This window comes from Cyanistes caeruleus, chromosome 2 (genome assembly GCF_971803275.1).
Source record: "Cyanistes caeruleus chromosome 2, bCyaCae1.hap1.1, whole genome shotgun sequence".
NCBI classification, from domain to species: domain Eukaryota; kingdom Metazoa; phylum Chordata; class Aves; order Passeriformes; family Paridae; genus Cyanistes; species Cyanistes caeruleus.
This window is the reverse complement of record NC_141702.1, coordinates 64,069,012-64,087,259: the sequence shown is the minus strand read 5'-3', so window position 1 is coordinate 64,087,259 and position 18,248 is coordinate 64,069,012. Positions and strand designations below refer to the sequence as shown.

Sequence of the window (18,248 nt, the reverse complement as noted above, 5' to 3'; positions counted from 1 at the left end):
GTATCATGGTACTCAGTTGCTGATGAGGATTAAACCATAACGCACACAACACCCCATATTATGGAGACAGTGGTAGTAGCAGTGTGATACCCATAGCTCTTGTACTCAGTGTCACACTGGTCTTGTGATTTGGCCTTCCTGAATTTCCACTCTCTTCTTCCTAAAGCTGCAGGGTGTCACCAGCATGTTCTGCCAAGCCACAGTCTGCTCCTTCCTTGCACCTGGCCAGTGGCAGAGTTGAGAAGAGGTGCCTGCATTGGTCTGTTGATCCCATGAAACCCATGATCCCATGATGGTGTCCTGCATCACTAAAATTTTAATTTAATTTCTTACTAGCTGGAGGGAGGCTGTGACCAAGCTGTATACACTTGACCTGCATGCCCTGAAAGTAACTTGAAATCTAGTTCTAAATTCGTCCAGCTTTATGGGGAAATATTTGGACATTGTCAAGTTTTGGTGTGCAGGTTTATTCTGCTTCTTGGTTTTTTTGTGCAGCTTTTGCAGTGTGCTGCATTAGCTGTGCCAACACAGGAAGCAGAAGGGACAGGAGGGGCTGCAGAAGTTGGCTTAACCAGTATAGTCAAATATAAATGCAGATGATGCCTTTAGTAAGGCTGTTTGGCTAAGTATTTTGCTGTTCATTTAAATTAATTGTAGATGCTCAAGAGGCCCAGAAATGTTGATTGTTCCATATAAAAGTGGAGTTACGTCTTGTGGAAATGTACAGAAAAACAGACATTCTCAGTTTTATTATTTTGATCACTTGCTCTTATCCTTTACACTTAATTACTAAGGACCTGATAGCTTCCACCCAGCTGTTGTGGCTATCCCACTGCTGTAATTATAACACTATCTGTATTTCATTTTAGTCTCTCCTTATGGTCCTTCTCTAGGATGCTACTAAAGTTATGCAGTTTCTTTGATTCTTTGAGATAAAAAGAATCTACTAACCTAATTTCAGAGTGGATTTTTTCCACAAAATATCAGATTTCACCAGTTGCAAGTGTTAATCCAATCTGAACACCTTACTGAGTTGGAGGGGCTAAAAAGAGATATTCCTTACTGGTACTTACTGTATGTCTTTCCTAAACTGTGAAAATTAAACTTTCACTGTGTAAGTCAAAGCTAGGCACTCATGAGTTATGGCCACTCTTTGCCATTATCAGCAAAAGTCTCTTGGTTTGGAAAGGTTTCTGTCAAGCATCACAATTTTGTAAAAGCTGCAAGTATTTGGAGAGGAAAATCAATTTTGATGCTGAAGTACTTGGAAGGATGGGAGGCAGTACTTTCTTATTTAGTAAATGTGTTGCTTGTGCATTTTATTTGGTGCAGTGGCTTACAAATACTTGCTACTTCTGTGAGCCCCATCTTTTACTCAATGTAGTGGATTCTGTTACTCTCCTGCATGACCAGTAAATGTTCGAGAAGTCCCAGTGAATTTCACTAGTAGAAGACATTGAATTGCATTGAATTGTGCTCTGTGGAAGACAGCAGGATTTTGCAGCTGTTACTGAAAATACTGTTTGTCATCTGATTATTTGTGATTAGATCCCAAAAAGAAGGAACTGAACTTAACTCTGAGCTGAAGGATAAATTTGAAGGTCAGATAGGGTCATTAGAAAACAGTTTCACTGATGTAAATTGACTGGATTTGGTGTCACCAGGGTCAGTATCAGCACAGAAAGGCATTTTGCATTTCCAACTTATCTTCTACAGAACTTAAAATTACCAATTAAGCCAGTTCTTGGAAGACTGAGGTGATGTCTTTCTTCTGATTTTTAAAGTACAGAGGAATTGCTACCAAATCTCTGGAGATTTCAAGGATTTTTTTCTACCCTGCAACTCATCTTCATTTCCTTTACAACTTACTGATGAAAGCACACTTAGAAGACTTGCATTTAGGAATGTGTGGCATGACTTCCAAGTCATCTTCCCATTGCCCATGTCAGAGCGACAGAAAAAATGATGAGCAGCTCTTGGCTCCTTAGATCAGTTCTTTGTGACATATCTTTGCAATGTGAAAAATAATGCCCCTCAAGTCTTTTATCTCTTTTTTCCCTTGAGAAAGAAACAGATTTTTTAAGCAGCATTTGGAGCATCTGTTTCTGATAACTCTAATTTGAACCTAGATCTTTATAAGAGGTTCTGCTCCAGGGTTTGTTTCATTTTGTCTTTACTGGAAATAATAATTAAATGAAGGTGTGTTTGTTCAAAAGTAAATTTTAAAAAAATTGGTGTTACTGCACCATTGCAGTGAACTGCATTGAAAATAAAAACTTTTATTTGCAAACTCCCATCACTTTCACTCACATGTAAAGGTTGGCGTTATGCAGTTCACTCTGGCAACTGCTAACCAAACAGGCCACAGTAATGGTCCAGATTTTCTAGAAGAAAATAAGTATTGAATGAATTTAAACTCATGCATGATCCATTATGCACTTGACCAATTAGCTTCAATGTTCACCTGTGAAAATAATTTGATGAGCAGCAAACCTAATAGCTTGCTTTATCTTCAATTAATCTCAATCCCACAAGCTTAGAGGATGTTCGGGATCCTTCAAAAATACGTAATAATGATATAGATAGACCATTAAATTCTGTTTGAGAAGACACAGAAGATAAGAAACTAAAAGAGGAAGGGAAACACAACTAATGGGAGTCAAGAAGTGATGTTTTTTTTCTTCTGACTCTTCTACAGAAAAAAAAAGTAAAAAAAAAAGAAAAAAAAAGACTGGTTTCAATTGAAAATGGGATGGGGAGAAACTGAGAAATGGGTCTCTCTCAGGCACATTTATGTATTATCATGTGATTCATTATGAGCACTCTGGAAACTCAGTGGCACCAAGATAGTTCTGGAGATATTAATCTAGAGAAGGCTGTACTTTGTTCTGATTAAACCCTTTCATAAAGGGTAATTGAACTCTTAAGTTTTTAGTTGTTCTTTTGAATATATTTAATCTTGATTAGGGCTTGCAGATTTATTGTGCCTTCAAGTACTGAATAAAAAAAGTTGGTGGCTAACTTGGGAGTTTTCTCTTGTTCTCTTGCTTCTTCTGAACAGTAAAGAGGCAGAATGTCATGCAGGTAATTGCACTAGACTGAATGGATTGCCCTCGGGTGCTGGAAAAGGTCTAAGTCTATTGCAAAGCAAGATGATTGTGATGAATAGGAAACAGAGTGCCTGTCAAAGGAGTAAATCAGTTAGTGAGTCAATGGAAATGGCTCTGATAAATGAATGGATGTCAGTATTAAATCAGTTGGTGGAAAACATTGTTATACTCTGGGACAAGGATAAACATTTCAATAAAATACAGCATAGCTGTTTTAGCTGGGTGGAACCATGATTTTCTAGTCAAGCAATTAGCTTTCTGGGATGATTGCAGTTTTTTGATTGCTTGCTTGCTTTTTGGCTTTTTGTGAAGAGAAATACAGTGATCCCCATTTTTTGTATTTGTTTTTGTGACGTTGCTGGCAGATAAATTGGCATGATATTCATTCTGCAGTAATAACAGTATAGTACCTTTAGTGTATGTGCTGCTACTGCAACTTTGCTACTGAAATAAAAGCCTTAAAGACAATTAATAAATGTCATTTTGTTAGACTGCCTTTATTCCATATAGCTTTAGTTAAAATGAAAATTACCAGGCTTAGAATGCTTCTTCTATTTGCGTTATTTCTTGATGTAGCTTACCAGTCAGTGCAATGAAAAATATTCACGTTTTACCATTAAGCTCTAATTATTCTGCTTTTCCCTGCAGTTCAATAGCTAAAAGTTGCTATAATAAAACTGCATTCTACAGTTACAAGAGTATTCATAAGTGATAATGAAAGTTGCATGACATACAAAACATGCCATGTAAAATAATCAATATTATAAGGATATTGCAATTTATACAGTTCTTTGCAACTGAAATAAACTGTCCTCTGCTCTGCTGGCATGTCTCTTTGGAAAAAAACCAAATAAATAAACCCATGCATCCTCTAAAACAGAAATCAGTGAGATTTGTTTGAATCTCTGAGTAAAATTTGTCCCCAAGACAGCAGATGTGTTTTACAGGAGGACAGACTTCCATCCCTCCGTGCTCCTAATGGCAGGGACTTTTATCAGGTGTGCAAATAAAGTGTGAGTCCATTTTCAGTTTTCCTTTGTCTTCATCCCACCACAGGAGGATTTTCTTCACCTGTCAGTAACATTATATCTTTGATCAAAATATAAACTCGAGGAACTTGACCCTTTTTGTATGCTATATTTATTTACTGTGGTGTGCTGGATGAGCCTTCATCCCAATGAAATTTCTACCTCTATTTTAGTATTTAAGTAGCATTTAGTTTATTTTTTAAAAAAGGCTAAAATGCTTTGAAATATGTATTAAAAATGGTCATATGTCACATGAGAACTAAGATTTCTAAATACTTTTAAAGCACATTCAATATCCCATGTTCTCCTCTTCTGGGGAAAGGCACACAACTGTTGTACGACTACTGTGTAAGACAGGTCACAAGATTAGAGGCAAAATGCGAGAAGAGACATTCTGTAAACTGATGCAGCTGCTGCATGAGCAAGTCCTTCTCTTTATCTTAGGATTCATCTTAGTTGTTTGTATTTGAGGCAGTGGCAATCTCTGAGCTACTGCAAAGGGGTACGTGGCACCCTCCATCAATGAATGCTGGCTGCTGCACTCCTGGCTTACAGTTGGCCCCTTTCTCTGACGGTCTTGGCTGTATTTTGGAGAAAGTATGGAGAAATGGAGGTGCTATTTCATTTTTTAATGTTCTGCCATGCTGCAGTGTCCCAGTTTCCCATAGATACTTGTTTGCTGTACTTCACATGTGTATTTTCATCAAGGTTTCTGGTATCAGTATTCCATTATAGACCTGCTGCTGCACAGGAGAACTTGATTCACTGTTACTTGCTGTAGCTTTTGTTTTCCTCTTGTCGGCTGGCTGTTTTCTCCTTTCATGTGATATCATTAAGTCAATAAGTTGGGCAACTTATCTCAAGTGATCCTTTTCAAACTCTTTTAATATCCCGTTTATTTTTAGTGTTGCTAGATTAAATGGTTCTGTAACTATATTTGTCCAGAGGTGATTTCAGGGATGCTAATTACATTGATAACACGTGGGAATTCCCATGGGATTTTTTCCAAATGTTATTTTTGTTTCTTGTTTCTTTACAAGAATAGAAAGTATTGCCTATAGAGCATTGATCAGTAGCTGTGGAGAATAGTAAAAAACCTGCAGTTTATGTGATTGCCAGCTTCTACACAGCATTTAGTGGAAAACTCAAATTTTCTTTTTGGTATGATTTGAGAGACTGCAATGCAGCAGAACATTATGCTACAGAAAGCTCTATTATGTCGTATGAATAGACAGACATATTGTCAAGAGTTTTTTTGACCCATTTAGACGTATATGGAAAGCACTTCAAATAACTAAGTAGAACCAGCTAAGGAAGCAATAAAAATGAATAATAGTGCAGTATAGTAAACACAAAATGGGCTAATTATAGTCTGAAATCAAATACTGTAGTTGGATTTCCAAATTTTTACTGTGCAGCTGTTCATTCTGGCTCTAGAAGAGAACAGGAATTGCAGTTTGCAGCAGAAGGAAGCTTGTTGTGCAGAGGATCCAATACTGTATCTTTTGTGATCCCAACTGGAAATGACATTGTAAAGATAATGCAATATGGGTTCAGCTAGGCTGGCTGACATTTATTTGTGGACCTCATCAGCTTTTTCTCTTTAGCTCTCCTCTTTCTTCTTCTGTTTGTCTTAGTTCTTGTCTCCCACAATATGTTGTGAATATATATGTTAAGTCATCTTTTTGAGTAATTGTCAGTATGGGTAACCCTTCCACTTTGTTACAGACTCTAAAGTGCATTTCAATTAATTTTCAAACCTAAAGCATTCTGTAGTCTTTTCCCTTTTGATCTTGTTAGTTATTAAAATCTTTAAACACTATAGACTTAGGTTAATCTTCTGGTTTTAAGTTCAGGCCTTCATCTAGGACAGAGCTTGGGACATTGGATTCAATTGGTTTCAATTATACTCTGATCAGTCACTGTATTTATAAGATGCCTTTGCTACAAGTGACACCACTTCTTATCAGACTGGTGGTGGTCTAGGTAGTGCTTGAAGCAAAACCACAGCCTCCAAATCACAATGCTCAGAAAATACACATCTTTCTTCTCAGCAATAGACAATGAGCTCATAGCTTATCAAGCATGAGATTGAAATTCTGGCTTAATTCTTCTGGAAACTTCCTGTATAATTTTGTTGAACTTTTTTTTTTTTTTTCCTCAGCACTAGACATTAGGAAAACATCTATAACAAATCTCTGTGTCTGCAAGTATAAGAAGGTTGTTCAGATATGGTCATGAAATGTTTAGATATTATGGTAAAAGGATCCTATAAAGAGAAGAAACATGGCAAGGTCTGGACTTTCATGTGTCCTTCTTTAATTTAATTTTCAGTTATATTCTTTTGTCTATTTGGAACAATCAGTTGAAACCCAAAGGTTTCCTTGCTTTCCTCATGGGAAATATAAAAAATAGGAGGTTGTTAATTTTCATGTTTCACAGTAAAGTTTAAAAAAAACAAAACTAAACCAATTTAGTTATTGTATAATTTTGAAGCACTGTAAGTCAGAGTACCAACTGGTATTAAATCCACAATATGAATTAAATTCCCTGTGGTTTTTGTCAAAATGACACTTGTGAAGGATCTAAATTGATTCTGTTTGCTTTGTAGGTGGTGGACTGTGCTTGGGATGAACTAGTCAAGATCTATACTCCATCGTGTCTGGCAGTTCCTGTTTAGAAGAGAAGATGATCTGACGTGCCAGGAACCTTTCTCTCTTCCCCCACAACCAGACTTGTGCTAAAGTGTCAACAGTGTCACTAATCTCAGTGTCTCTTTATAAGTAAAACTGCTTGAATGGAGTGTTGTGCACTTGAACATGTGGAGACTTTAGGGCTTGGTTTACTGTACAGGTAGTACTTGAACTAGAAAAATGTTCCACAGCTATTCAGTGGCTGAAGAGTGGCCATAGCAGATATCAGTGGTGTCTTCAGAACTGAATAACCAACAGGAGTTTGTGATCTTCCTGGCTAATGATGAGAGCAGAGGTCTGAATCTTCTTGTTCCTTATAGAGATTAAAAGTAACTGGCAGTGTATTTTGAGATGTCACTGTAGAAAAGAAAAGAAAGGAAAAGAAAGGAAAGTAAAAGAAAATAAAGGCTTTTTACTGTAAAGTACTGTAATGTCAACTGAAGTTTGTATCACCCAGATGCATTTATATTTTCCTGTGAGTCACGTTGCATTATTTTCTTTTGCAATATGATTGACAGTAAATGTCATAGTTTATAGCCAGCTGATTTGTTTGACCTTTTTGATTGCCGCTTCACAAAGATGGTACAGATTATTTTCATGTATTTTTCCTTTAGATCTCTTTGGGTAAGACAGTTGATGAGGTTATGTAGAAAGATACTCTGATAATAGAGAAAATGGTTATAAAAAAATGAAATATATACTAACTAATTGGATCACAGTTCTCAAGATTCAGAGATAGAGCAACCATCTCTTCTATTAGACTTGACTTCTGTTTTCAGTTAGAAAGTTTTTCCAATGAACAGAAGAGGAATTTGGCCACATATCCAGTGTTTCTGGACTTCTGACAGCCTGGCCAAAGTGAGAACTGATGTCCAGACCAGGTCACCTATATACATGCAGATTAATTGCATGATATAAGCATAGCAGATCCAGCATGGCCAAAGTATTGCAATCACTACAATATACACAACATGTTCTAGGTATGTTGAATACTTTGCATTCCCAGTTTGACCCCTCAGCCCCCATGCTGCTGCTTCCATCTAAGTTTTATGGGGCAGGTAGAGATCTTCAGATGTTCTGTTTCTCCAAACACCTCTGAATAGTGTTTTAGGATCAAACTGTGATAGCACTACAGCACTCATTGGTATATGTTATCCTTCTCTCTTGGTCTTCTGCTAGCCATTTTTTTACCTTTTTCAAACTGTCTCCTTTCTGCTGTTAGCCCATCTCAACTACCACTACCATCAAAAGACTCTTTGCAGGTTGGGTCTTTGCAGGTCTCTGGTCAGGTTTTCATAGTGTGCTGTTAGTAAATGCTCTACTTTCCTGGGTTGCAGCACTCAGATCAACCAATAGCAGACACTGCCAGATCTGCAGGATGCTTTGAAGCAATGAAGGAAAGAATTCAACTGAGCTAAGACCAGCAAGCTGGAAGGAAAGAGTGATTGTTCTATCTTGGAGAAAGAGCCAGGAAACTAACAGGTAGCCACAGGGAGACATGCATATGTTGATGTGGTATATAGGACTGGACAGGAAGAAAGTTTCTTTTACAACTTGATAATTTGGATCCCAATTGGATCTTGTATTTTTCTTGGTCAAATGCAAACTGCCCCCAGACTGACATATTTTTGAGGTCAATTAATAACAAAAAAATAGATTTTATTTTTATTTTTTTTTACGACAGTGTGCTGTACCAAATCCCAAATGTTTACTGCACTTTAATTCTGTGTGCTGAGGAATAATGCAAAATAAAGCTGTGCTGCATGCAGCTTTCAGCAGTACCATGGGCCATAAAATCTAATTTTAGGCATTAAAATTGATTATTTCAACTTCAATAGTTCTTCCACTCTTCTGTTTCTTCTCCCTTTTCTGCTTTGATTACAAGTTGCTTGTCTGAGTGGAGCATTTTGGTGGCAGGTGTGTATTTTATATGCATATTTCTGGGGGGACAGAGAGAGTGGGTTATTCCAGAATGTTGCCGTAGCCTATCAGTTGGAAGGGAAAATTTAGAAAACCTAGTGCAGGGGGAAAAATTAGGAATTCTGAACATGCACACTCAGCACATGGATTAAATCTTTCCTCAAATGCCTTCTCTTCCCTCATGTCCTGGTTAGCTTCAGTGCTGAGGGTTGCTGTATCCAGATTTAATTCTCTTGAAAGATGAGCACATCCAGAAGATGCACATAGTAAATAAAAACTGTGGCCTTTAATCTTCCTGTGTGATCTTTGAGTGGTGAGAATGTGCTATAACATTTCTGCACTGTAACAGAAATAACAATTTGGCAATAGTTGTTGCTGATTCTTAATTCTCAGGGAATATTTGCTATAATTGTTTTGAAGAAATACTTCATATTTTATGACCAAAATATTAGCTTCCAATATTTTTTTTTCGTTTACTGAAAGAACTAATAACAATCTGAAAGATGTAATGTGTTCTACTTTCAAACTTGCTCCTGTCAAAGATTTTGTTTTATTTAAGTCTGGGTTTCTCTTTGGGTCAAGAAACATATTGATTAATCAAGTTATAAAGGTGTGGATTTGTTGTTCTATAATGCTATTAAAATAATTGCAGACAGTATCTTTGTCTATACTCTTGTGTTCACTTCCCCAATTAAGAAATGTTCAAAAAGAAAATGCAGTGAAAGATACTGAGGGTATCTTCTAAGAAAAGTATCATAATCACGGTTTATTTCATTTATGAATACTGGGTGATGGTCACATTTTTCCCCTGTACTGGTAGAGACCGTATTTATGCAACTTTTCCTAGCTGTGTGTCCCATCAGATCTTCATTTTCATAAAGGAAAGCTATTTTAAATTATTCTTTGTGTCTGCTTGTGCAGAGTATGTGTCAGTGATGAAGTGATCTCTTTCTTCTAGCCAAGTAAAGTGCTGGCCTCACATTTTGCTGCATAAGCAGGGTGTACTGTGTCTCTCGGTAGAACAGTTCAGCTGTGCTCAGGGTCATGGGATACAGCTCTATGCAGTTCTTCCCTGATAGACCTCATGGTTGCATTAGACTCTAATTAAAGCAATTAAAGCAAATTTTCCATTGAACATTTTATAGAGATCTTTACCATTTTGATCCAATAAGCCATTATAAAAAATCTATGCCCTTAGGAAGACACCAATTTGCTGCAGTTTTGTTTTCCTCTCACCTGTGTCATTGTAGCTAGGTGAAATGCAGAAGTGAGCATAATTTCCTTTAAAGGATGAGAGTTAAGGTATCATAATCTTCTTATTAGGGTAAGGAACCACAGAGCCATTCACTGCTATCATCTGCCCCACTACCAGGCCAAAACTCTTGAACAGAGTCAACGTATGAACTGAGCAGCCACTGTTCCCTCTGGACACAGAAACAGCCTGTGTGGAGAAGTACCTTCACTGCAGTGTCACCTGTGATGATATCTCCCTGTTGCTTTATTCAAGTCCTCCCCAATGAAGAGCAGAACACTTTGTGTGACTGCAAAGTGGTGGAGAGGCAGTGGGAGTACTGACCTGGCCTCAATCCGTGTTGAAAAAGGGGTGACTTGGCAACGGACAACAGCTTCCTCTCCACCTCCCTCTGGCTGGCTATAGACAAAATTAGGAGTACCATGAGAGATGGTGCAAGAGAAACTGCCCTTTCAGTGCAGGTGAGTTCCAAAAGATAGGATTTGGTACTTGGACAGTTGACTTTCCAAACAGTATTGGTGCTGCCTTTCCCTGAGCTCTGCATTCAGTTCTGGGCTCCAGAATTTAAAGAGGATCTGAAGATCGTTGAATGCATCCAGAAGCGTATCTCAAAGCTGGTGAAAGGGTGGAAGGCATGTCCTGTGAGGAGAGGCTGAGGGCTTTGGGCTTGTCTAGTTCAGAGCAAAGGAGGCTGAGAGGAAATGTCATCACTTTCTGATACTTCCCAAGGAGTGCAAGTGGATAGGGAAGTGCTGATCTCTCCCCCATAGAATTTAAGATGCATGGGAATGGTTCGAAGAAGATGCACCAGAGGAGGTTTAGACTAGACATTTCTTTACTAAGCAGGCATTCAAACATTGGAACAGGCTTCCTAGAGAGGTGGTCGATGTCCCAAGCTTGTCAGTGTTTAAGAGGCATTTGGAAAATACCCTTAACAACATGATTTAATTTCTGGTCTGCCCTGCATTGGTCAGGCAGTTGAACTAGTATGATCATTCTACATTCCTTGCAATAGAAATAGTCTATTAAAATTTTTGTTTCTGATACATTTGTTTTTCTGTTTCAGTCAAGGAAATATTTAGCACCCAAAGCAGTTTTGCAGCCTGATACTCTGTAATGCCAGAGATTCACTTCTCTAGTGATAATTTCACTGGTGAGGTGACAAAATTGTTTCTGCCAGAGGATACACTCAGGCATAGTCCAAATGACTACAGTATTTCCAGAAAGCACAGTCTGATTTTTTTCCATCTGCACTTACTTGGCAGGAGTTTTTCTCCCATGTACAAACACTGTTGAGGTGACCAACGCTTTCCTTTAAATTGTGTTGTATGTGGGCTTGGGGTGAGTCCAAATAGAGGCTGATGAAAATGTGTTGGCACATTTCACCAGTGGATTCTGAAACCAGACTTGGTCTCCAGTGCCTGTGGTTTCTTTTCCTGCATTACCAGTTTTCATCTTCAGACATTCATTCTTAATGCGTACCTCATTTCATTTTATAAACCTTGCCCTGTCTCCTTTACCCTGCCTGTCCTGATGAGAGAAATCGCTGGATTGTGTTAAAAGAAGGCTATAAGATTATAAGGCAGCTCTGAATAAAAGTATAGTTTTTCCTTCCTTTGTGTTGCCTGACACTGCAGGAGACTGATAGAGAGGACTGGCTGCCCGAGAGACCTGCTTTTGCTTTGCCTTTTCTTTTGAGTCAATACGGTTTATTGCCATCTCCTGTTAAAACTTTCATCTGGAAAGCCGAGAGAAGCGATCAGTTTATTTAAGCTTTACCAGGCTTTAAAACATCACTTTTGAAAGCCGTGTGGCTACCAATTTTTGGTAACTTCTCAAAGCAATTCCCTCCGCTAGAACCCGGTTCTGAACCCTGTTTTTCTTAGCAGGGGTTCCCGTCTCTTTGCCGCTCGCAGCCCCAGAAGGCGCTCCCCGGGATAAGCCGAGGGAGCAGGGGGGCAGTGGGAGGGATGCTGCCGACAGGCTCGATAGATGCTTTTCCCCGGGAGGCCGTATACTTTTGGGGAGTAGGAGAAGCGGTACTCCCTGCTTGGGAACGCGCGGGCCCGCACTCATCTCCCTTCTCCAAGAGACCTGGGGTTTCCCACGGCTCTTCCACGTTATTTTCGGGCCGGCGGCGCTCGGCTGCGGAGCTGCGGGCGCCCCGCGGCTTTCCCCCGCGGGGAAAGCGCCTCGGAGCCCGCTCCGCTGCCCGTCCTCCTGCAGCCGAGCGGAGTCGGGAGGGCTTGCGGACAGCGGGGGGCTTCCCATCCCCGCTGAGCCGGGCGTGCTCCGGGGGACACCTCACGGCGAACCTGGAAACACGGGGGGCGGGGGCGGCGGGATGGGGGACACCGACAGCGGCGACGCAGACACACTGGGGATGGCGTGGGGACACACCGGGGGCGGGGAGGGGACGCGGGTAGGAGGGGAGACACGCTGGGGGCGGCGCGGGGGGGACACGTCGGGGGCGGTGGCTGCCCTGCCGGGAGCGCGTCCTGCCTCCTCCCGCCCCCCGCCTCCGCTCGTCCCCGTCCCCCCGCGCCGCCGCCGCCGCGGCGGGTGGCCGGGCGGGCGGCAGAGCCGGGGGCCCCGGCGGCGGGGCCGTGCGCGGCCAGGATGCTCCGGTGGCGGGGCCGGGCGCGGGGCGTCGCGGTGGCGGTGGCGCACGGGCTGTGCTCGGGCTCGCTGAACATCCTGCTGAAGTTCCTGCTGGCCCGCTACCACTTCGCCTTCCTGACGCTGCTGCAGTGCCTCAGCAGCGCGGCGGCGGCGCTGGGGCTGGAGGCGCTGCGGCGGCGGGGGCTGGCGGCGCTGCCGCCCTTCGGGCCCCGCCTGGCGCGCCCCTTCGCCGCCGTGGCCGCCCTGGCCACCCTGCAGTCCACCCTCACCCTCTGGTCGCTGCGCGGCCTCAGCCTCCCCATGTACGTCGTCTTCAAGCGCTGCCTGCCCCTCGTCACCCTGGTCACCGGCGCCCTGGTGCTCCGCGACGGCATGCCCTCGCCCGGAGTCCTCGTCGCCGTCCTCATCACCACCTGCGGTGCCGCGCTGGCCGGTGAGCGCCACCGCACCGAGGGGACGGGACGGGACAGAGCGGGACGGGACAGAGCGGGACAGGACGGGACAGGACGGGACAGAGCGGGACAGAGCGGGATGGGCGGTCGCAGCGGTAGCCGCTCAATCCGGGCTGTGGGCGCGGGACGGGGAGGGCAGCGCCAGCCCGGGGAGAAAGACGCGAGGATACGGGGGACCTGCAGTCCTGGGGACCAGCTGCGGCCCCACGGAGACAGGTGCAGCCTCACGGGCTGGCAGGTGCAGCCTTGCAAGTGGGGATGCAGCCCCGCTCTGATCGGTACATCCTTGCAGGGCTCGGTACAACCTTTTGGACATAGGTGCATCTTTATGGGGGTCGGTGTAAACCTGTGGGAGTAGGTGCAGCCTTATTGCAACCCTACTAGGGAAGGTGCGACCTTATGGAGGGAAGTGCATTCTTATGGCGAGTGCGTGCATCTACAGGGGTTGGTGTAATGTTCTGGGGGCAGCTGCAAGCCCATGGCACAGCTACAGCCCTGCTGGGGCAAGTGCGATCTTATAAGGGCAGGTGCAAGCTTAGGGGTCAGCTACCGGCTACCAAGGTCTGGGGCCAGGAGGAACCGTGTTGCTTTCGAGGGGTGGGAGACAAAGCTGGCACTTTGTGGCCTGACAGCACTCCTGGGTTGGGGGCTGCCTCAGACAACAGAGCACATGCACAGTGTGTAAGTTAATCTGCAAAGAGGCTGACAGGGGGCTCGGGAGGACTGGTGCTTCAGGGATCCCATAGAGCTCCGTTGTAAGAGGGGGCAGAGTGGCCAGTGGGCTGGAGGGCAGGTAGCCCAGCCAGCCAGCCAGAGCTGGCATGTGTCTGTGATGGCACAGGAGGATGCTCAGGGTCGCTGTGAGTGTGTATGTGTGTGTGTGTGTGTGTGTTTTCAGCTGCAAATCTTCCACAGTGTCTTCACAAACGGGAGAAGTCAATCTGGTTTTGGCTGTGGGATTTAGAGGGGGTATTGGAGGGGGTATGAAAAAATATGGAAATATTTGCAGCCTGGAAAAATGGATAAGAGATTTGATGGAAGGAAAGACTTGGGACAAGCATGAAAAATCCTGGGTGTTTAGGAAAGTGCAATGATACCTATTTCCTAAATATCCCTCTAGTCCAAAACAGAGCTCTCTTTCTGTGTCATGTACAACACCTATGCTTATTTCTCTCTGTGACTCTTGTGACAGGAGCTGGTGACCTGACTGGGGATGCTATGGGCTATGTGACAGGCGTGCTGGCCGTGCTGATACACGCTGCCTACCTGGTGCTCATTCAGAAAACCAGTGTAGATAGTGAATACGGACCCCTGACAGCTCAGTACGCCATCGCTGTTTCAGCCACCCCTTTCCTCATCATCTGCTCCTTTGCCAGCATGGATTCCATCAACGTCTGGTCCTTCCCGGGGTGGAAGGACCCTGCCATGGTATGCATCTTTATTGCTTGTGTCCTGATTAGCTGTGCCATGAACTTTACCACCCTTCACTGCACTTACATTAACTCGGCTGTGACCACCAGCTTTGTAGGGGTGGTGAAGAGCATAGCCACCATCACGGTAGGCATGGTGGCATTCAATGATGTGGAGCCCACAAAGTTATTTATAGCTGGTGTTGTGGTCAACACCTTGGGCTCTGTCATTTACTGCGTGGCCAAGTACGTTGAGACCAGGCGGCAGAGCAACTATGAGGACCTGGAGAAAGAAGCTAGAGAAGAGGAAGGGAAAAGGCAGGCTGGAGACCAAGCTCTGTTTGCCATGGAGACTATTTCCCAGGGGAAGGGGGCTGAGGAAGCAGCGGTGGAAGGATCATCCACAGGGCAGAGTGGAGAGGAAGAGAAGGATGTCACTGAGAAATCAGCCAAGGCACTTGCAGTTCCGGGAAAATCCACCATCACACAAGAAGTGAACAGAAGCTCTCTGAAGGAAGCCTATCTTGGAGTATGGAGGTTGGTGAGGGGTGCTAATTATACAAAGAAGGATTATTTGATAGAAAATGAAGAGCTACCAAACCCTTAAAAAGTAGATTTGAAAACCTATGGCTTGAGGACAGACACCTGGTTTTCTGTACAGGGGGAAGGCAGAGCATACATTTCCACATCATTGCTTACAAATCCAAATCATTCAGGATGACTTTACCTCATTGTCAAAAAGCAAAAGATCATAGTTTGCTCATGCTTTGGGCTTGCTTTCAGCTGCTTTCAGTATATCACTTCAGACCCACCTCAGCTAAGGTGCTGACACTCTGCTGCAGACACAGAGAGAGCTGGGTAATGGGAAGTCAAGGGGTGCTTGCCCAGCAGCCAGGAGTATGAGGGGCATCAATGCCATTGAGATACTTGACAGTGACACAGCAGTGGCCTATACCTTAGATTGTGTCTGGAGCCTGGTGATTTTAACATGTCTGGGGGCTCTGTCAATGTGCTTCTTTATCTGTAACCACACAATTATAGGTACTCTGCATAAATAATTCCTACTATATAAACTCATATTAACTGTACTTTTTTGTGCTCCTCTGTGTCAATACAATTGCAACAGAGCTAGAGGTTGTGCCACTTCAGTTATATTGATGTAAAATCACTCTCTTATCTGACAAATTGAATCCCTCCAGGCTGAGCCTTGGACCTGGTTTACATTGGGTGCTTTGTGTCTTCAGTAGAAATGCTTTAGTCTTGTGGTGGTGTACATGAAAGCAGAACCAGATCTCAGCTTCTGAGAAGCTTTGATTGGCAAAAGAAGGATGTTTATCTATGAGCTTTAACTACGTGTAGCATTTGGAATATTAGCTTGACTCAAATAGAAGAGTTTGGAAATGTTGGTATGTATTGATTTGATTTGGGAGGGCTATAAAAATTTTGGGAGAAAGTGTGTGCCTTGTGTTACCCCTCCTTGTACCCTAAAGTTGGATGAATCAGAGCCTGGATTGAAACCCAGGTGTCCTCTCCATACATTCTCTCATAAGCAGAGGCTGAGAGCAGGGCTGGGGACGCCATCTCTGAAGTTCCCAGGGATGCTTTAGCAGGACAGTTCTGCTACATGCTGGCCACGTGCTGGTATGTGGCTCTTCTGTGCGTATCTGCCCATGCTGTCCTTGTCCTGTGCTGCCCACTGGAACAAAGGGCAGGCAGCAGGAGCTGCGCGGTGCTCCAGCAGATCCCGTGTGCCTGGGGAGAGGGATGCTCAGTGTGTTTGGCACGAGGACATCCATGGCTTTGGTAGAAGCATCTCCCCAGTGCCCAGACTGTCCCTGTCCCCATGGGCTGCAAGGGGCAGAGCTGCTTTTTCCCTTGGACACTCAAACACTCGTGTGGGAAGAGGGAGGCAGGCACTCCAGCGAGACCTCTGCTAGTATTTTGTCCCACATCTGCTTAACTGGAAGGACTGTGGAAACAAATGTTTGACTGTTTCTTCGCCTGAGGATGTACCAAATTTAATTTGGTAGGTGGGAGTACTTGGGTGGAACCTTTGCTCAAACTAGACAGAGAGAAGATTTGCCTGTGAGTATTTCTCAGCCCAAAAGGGTGCTGCAGCCATTGGGGCCACCTTGACAACAGACTGAAATCTGTTATCATTTTCTGAAAAAATGAACCAAGTTTGTTGTTGTTGTTGCTGTTGTTTTTAATATTGTTATTGTTGTTATTAATAATTATTAATAATTATTTATTATTACCTATTAAGCCACTGAACTGAAAATCAATTATTCCCAGAGCCCTAATTAACCAGTGCCTAGCCCAGTGCTCTCTCTCCAGCTGAGCAGGCAGCATTAGCCTCCCAGCGTGTTCAGTCTGAAGTGAGCAATTTGCCCAGCAGGGAATATTTGCAAAACTGCTCTCTGGGGGAGCTTTAGGTTCTTGTCAATTAATGCAGGCAGAAACATCAGGTGCTGTGGCAGTGTGTTTTCAGAACGATTGCAGATGTTGGCTGACCTGGCATCACCCATGAATTTTGAAAGAGATGGCTAAAAGGGCATTTATGCTAAAAGCCTGTAGCTGCTGAGCTGGGGGACAGGGCACGGAGCTCTGTACATCACATCTTATGTATAGCTTGTGTTTAAGAGGTACTGGCTGTATGCCAAAATACGTTTACCTTCTGTTCAAGCTCCATATGGGCTCTTTTCAATAAAAGTACTATTTATTGTTTCTAGGCTAATATAATAGGGCTTTTGTTAGTTTTTCAAATGTATCCTAGACTAAAGAAGTTTGTGCCTATGACTTATAGTTGCTGTGTTACTGAACTCATTGCTATATTGAACTGCATTGTAATCATACAGATGGCTGGAGAGAAACCCACAGTTCTGATCTGTCCTCACTGTGCTCAGTGTTTTCTGTCCACAAAAAATGTGGATCTTCTTACCACCTGGATGCCAGTCTTACATCCCATAGTGCACACACTGTGTTTGACACATGCTGTAGGAAGCTCTCCCACTGGACTCTTGTTTGGGATGTTTTCCTGGGGACGGTTTAACGTTTTGACACTTATTGTTGTTAAATTATTAGTAGAAATCTGTGGAAATTCATACAGTTTTGACTATTAAAAAAGCTGCTGTTACAATGTTGTACATTTGCATGTATAGTCGAAATGTGATTATATTGTGTTCTGTTTTTACCTGTAAATTCCCTAAATTAAAATGGGAATTTGGCAAATGCAATCCAGTTTTTCAGTAACAGACACTGTCGCACAATAAAATAAAAATACTGCCTCGTCCTGAGGTATTTTAATAGCATCAGCGGAAGACTGCAGAATGAGATGTGGGAATAAAATGCACTGCTTTCCAAAAGCCTTCTGGTTTTCTTATTGTTGCTGCTCCAGGGTGCTCATTTTTGCTTCATTTATAGTTATTCTTATGCCTTTATACCATCCAAGTTTCCTCAACATGTGACCACACACTATAAATACTGTCATGGACAGAGGGACTAAGGACTGACAGGAACACAGGATTCTCTAGTGCTGGGACCTCGGTACAGCTCAAAATTTCTGTGGTTCTCAGCGGTGATTTTTTTGGTTACATTTTTAATATGGTTTAATGTCAGTGGTGTAAGTGTTATAACTCTAGAATTAATAAAATAAGATGATGCTCATTATTAATAGTTCTATTATAAAATGGCTGCATTATTAAAGGACGTAATATTAATTTCATTTTACAATGTTAAGTATTTGTACTGCCATCTATGTCT

The 18,248-nt window shown here is 43.0% G+C and overlaps 2 protein-coding genes across 3 annotated transcripts in view; both read left to right on the top strand.

Moving 5' to 3' along the window:
* The window catches only part of PEX7 (peroxisomal biogenesis factor 7), a 43,746-nt gene extending 34,337 nt beyond the window's left edge, over window positions 1-9,409 (top strand). For both annotated transcript variants that reach the window (XM_086877502.1, XM_086877503.1), the window contains exon 10: window positions 6,750-9,409. In XM_086877502.1, the coding sequence (XP_086733628.1) occupies window positions 6,750-6,818 (69 nt within the window). In that variant the 3' untranslated portion in view covers window positions 6,819-9,409. The remainder of the gene's footprint in view (window positions 1-6,749) is intronic.
* Window positions 9,410-12,600: 3,191 nt separating this feature from the next.
* SLC35D3 (solute carrier family 35 member D3) lies at window positions 12,601-17,851 on the top strand. Its single transcript, XM_086877487.1, has 2 exons — window positions 12,601-13,058; window positions 14,270-17,851. Exons 1-2 carry the CDS (start codon window positions 12,623-12,625, stop codon window positions 15,091-15,093), a joined length of 1,260 nt encoding a protein of 419 aa, XP_086733613.1. The 5' UTR covers window positions 12,601-12,622; the 3' UTR covers window positions 15,094-17,851.
* Window positions 17,852-18,248: the final 397 nt, after the last annotated feature.

Bases quoted from the DNA above. Each gene is read 5' to 3' on its own strand.
- SLC35D3 (XM_086877487.1), top strand. From the start codon at position 12,623: ATGCTCCGGTGGCGGGGCCGGGCGCGGGGCGTCGCGGTGGCGGTGGCG. The intron at 13,059-14,269 runs GTGAGCGCCACC...CTCTTGTGACAG, and splicing joins CTGCGGTGCCGCGCTGGCCG to GAGCTGGTGACCTGACTGGG.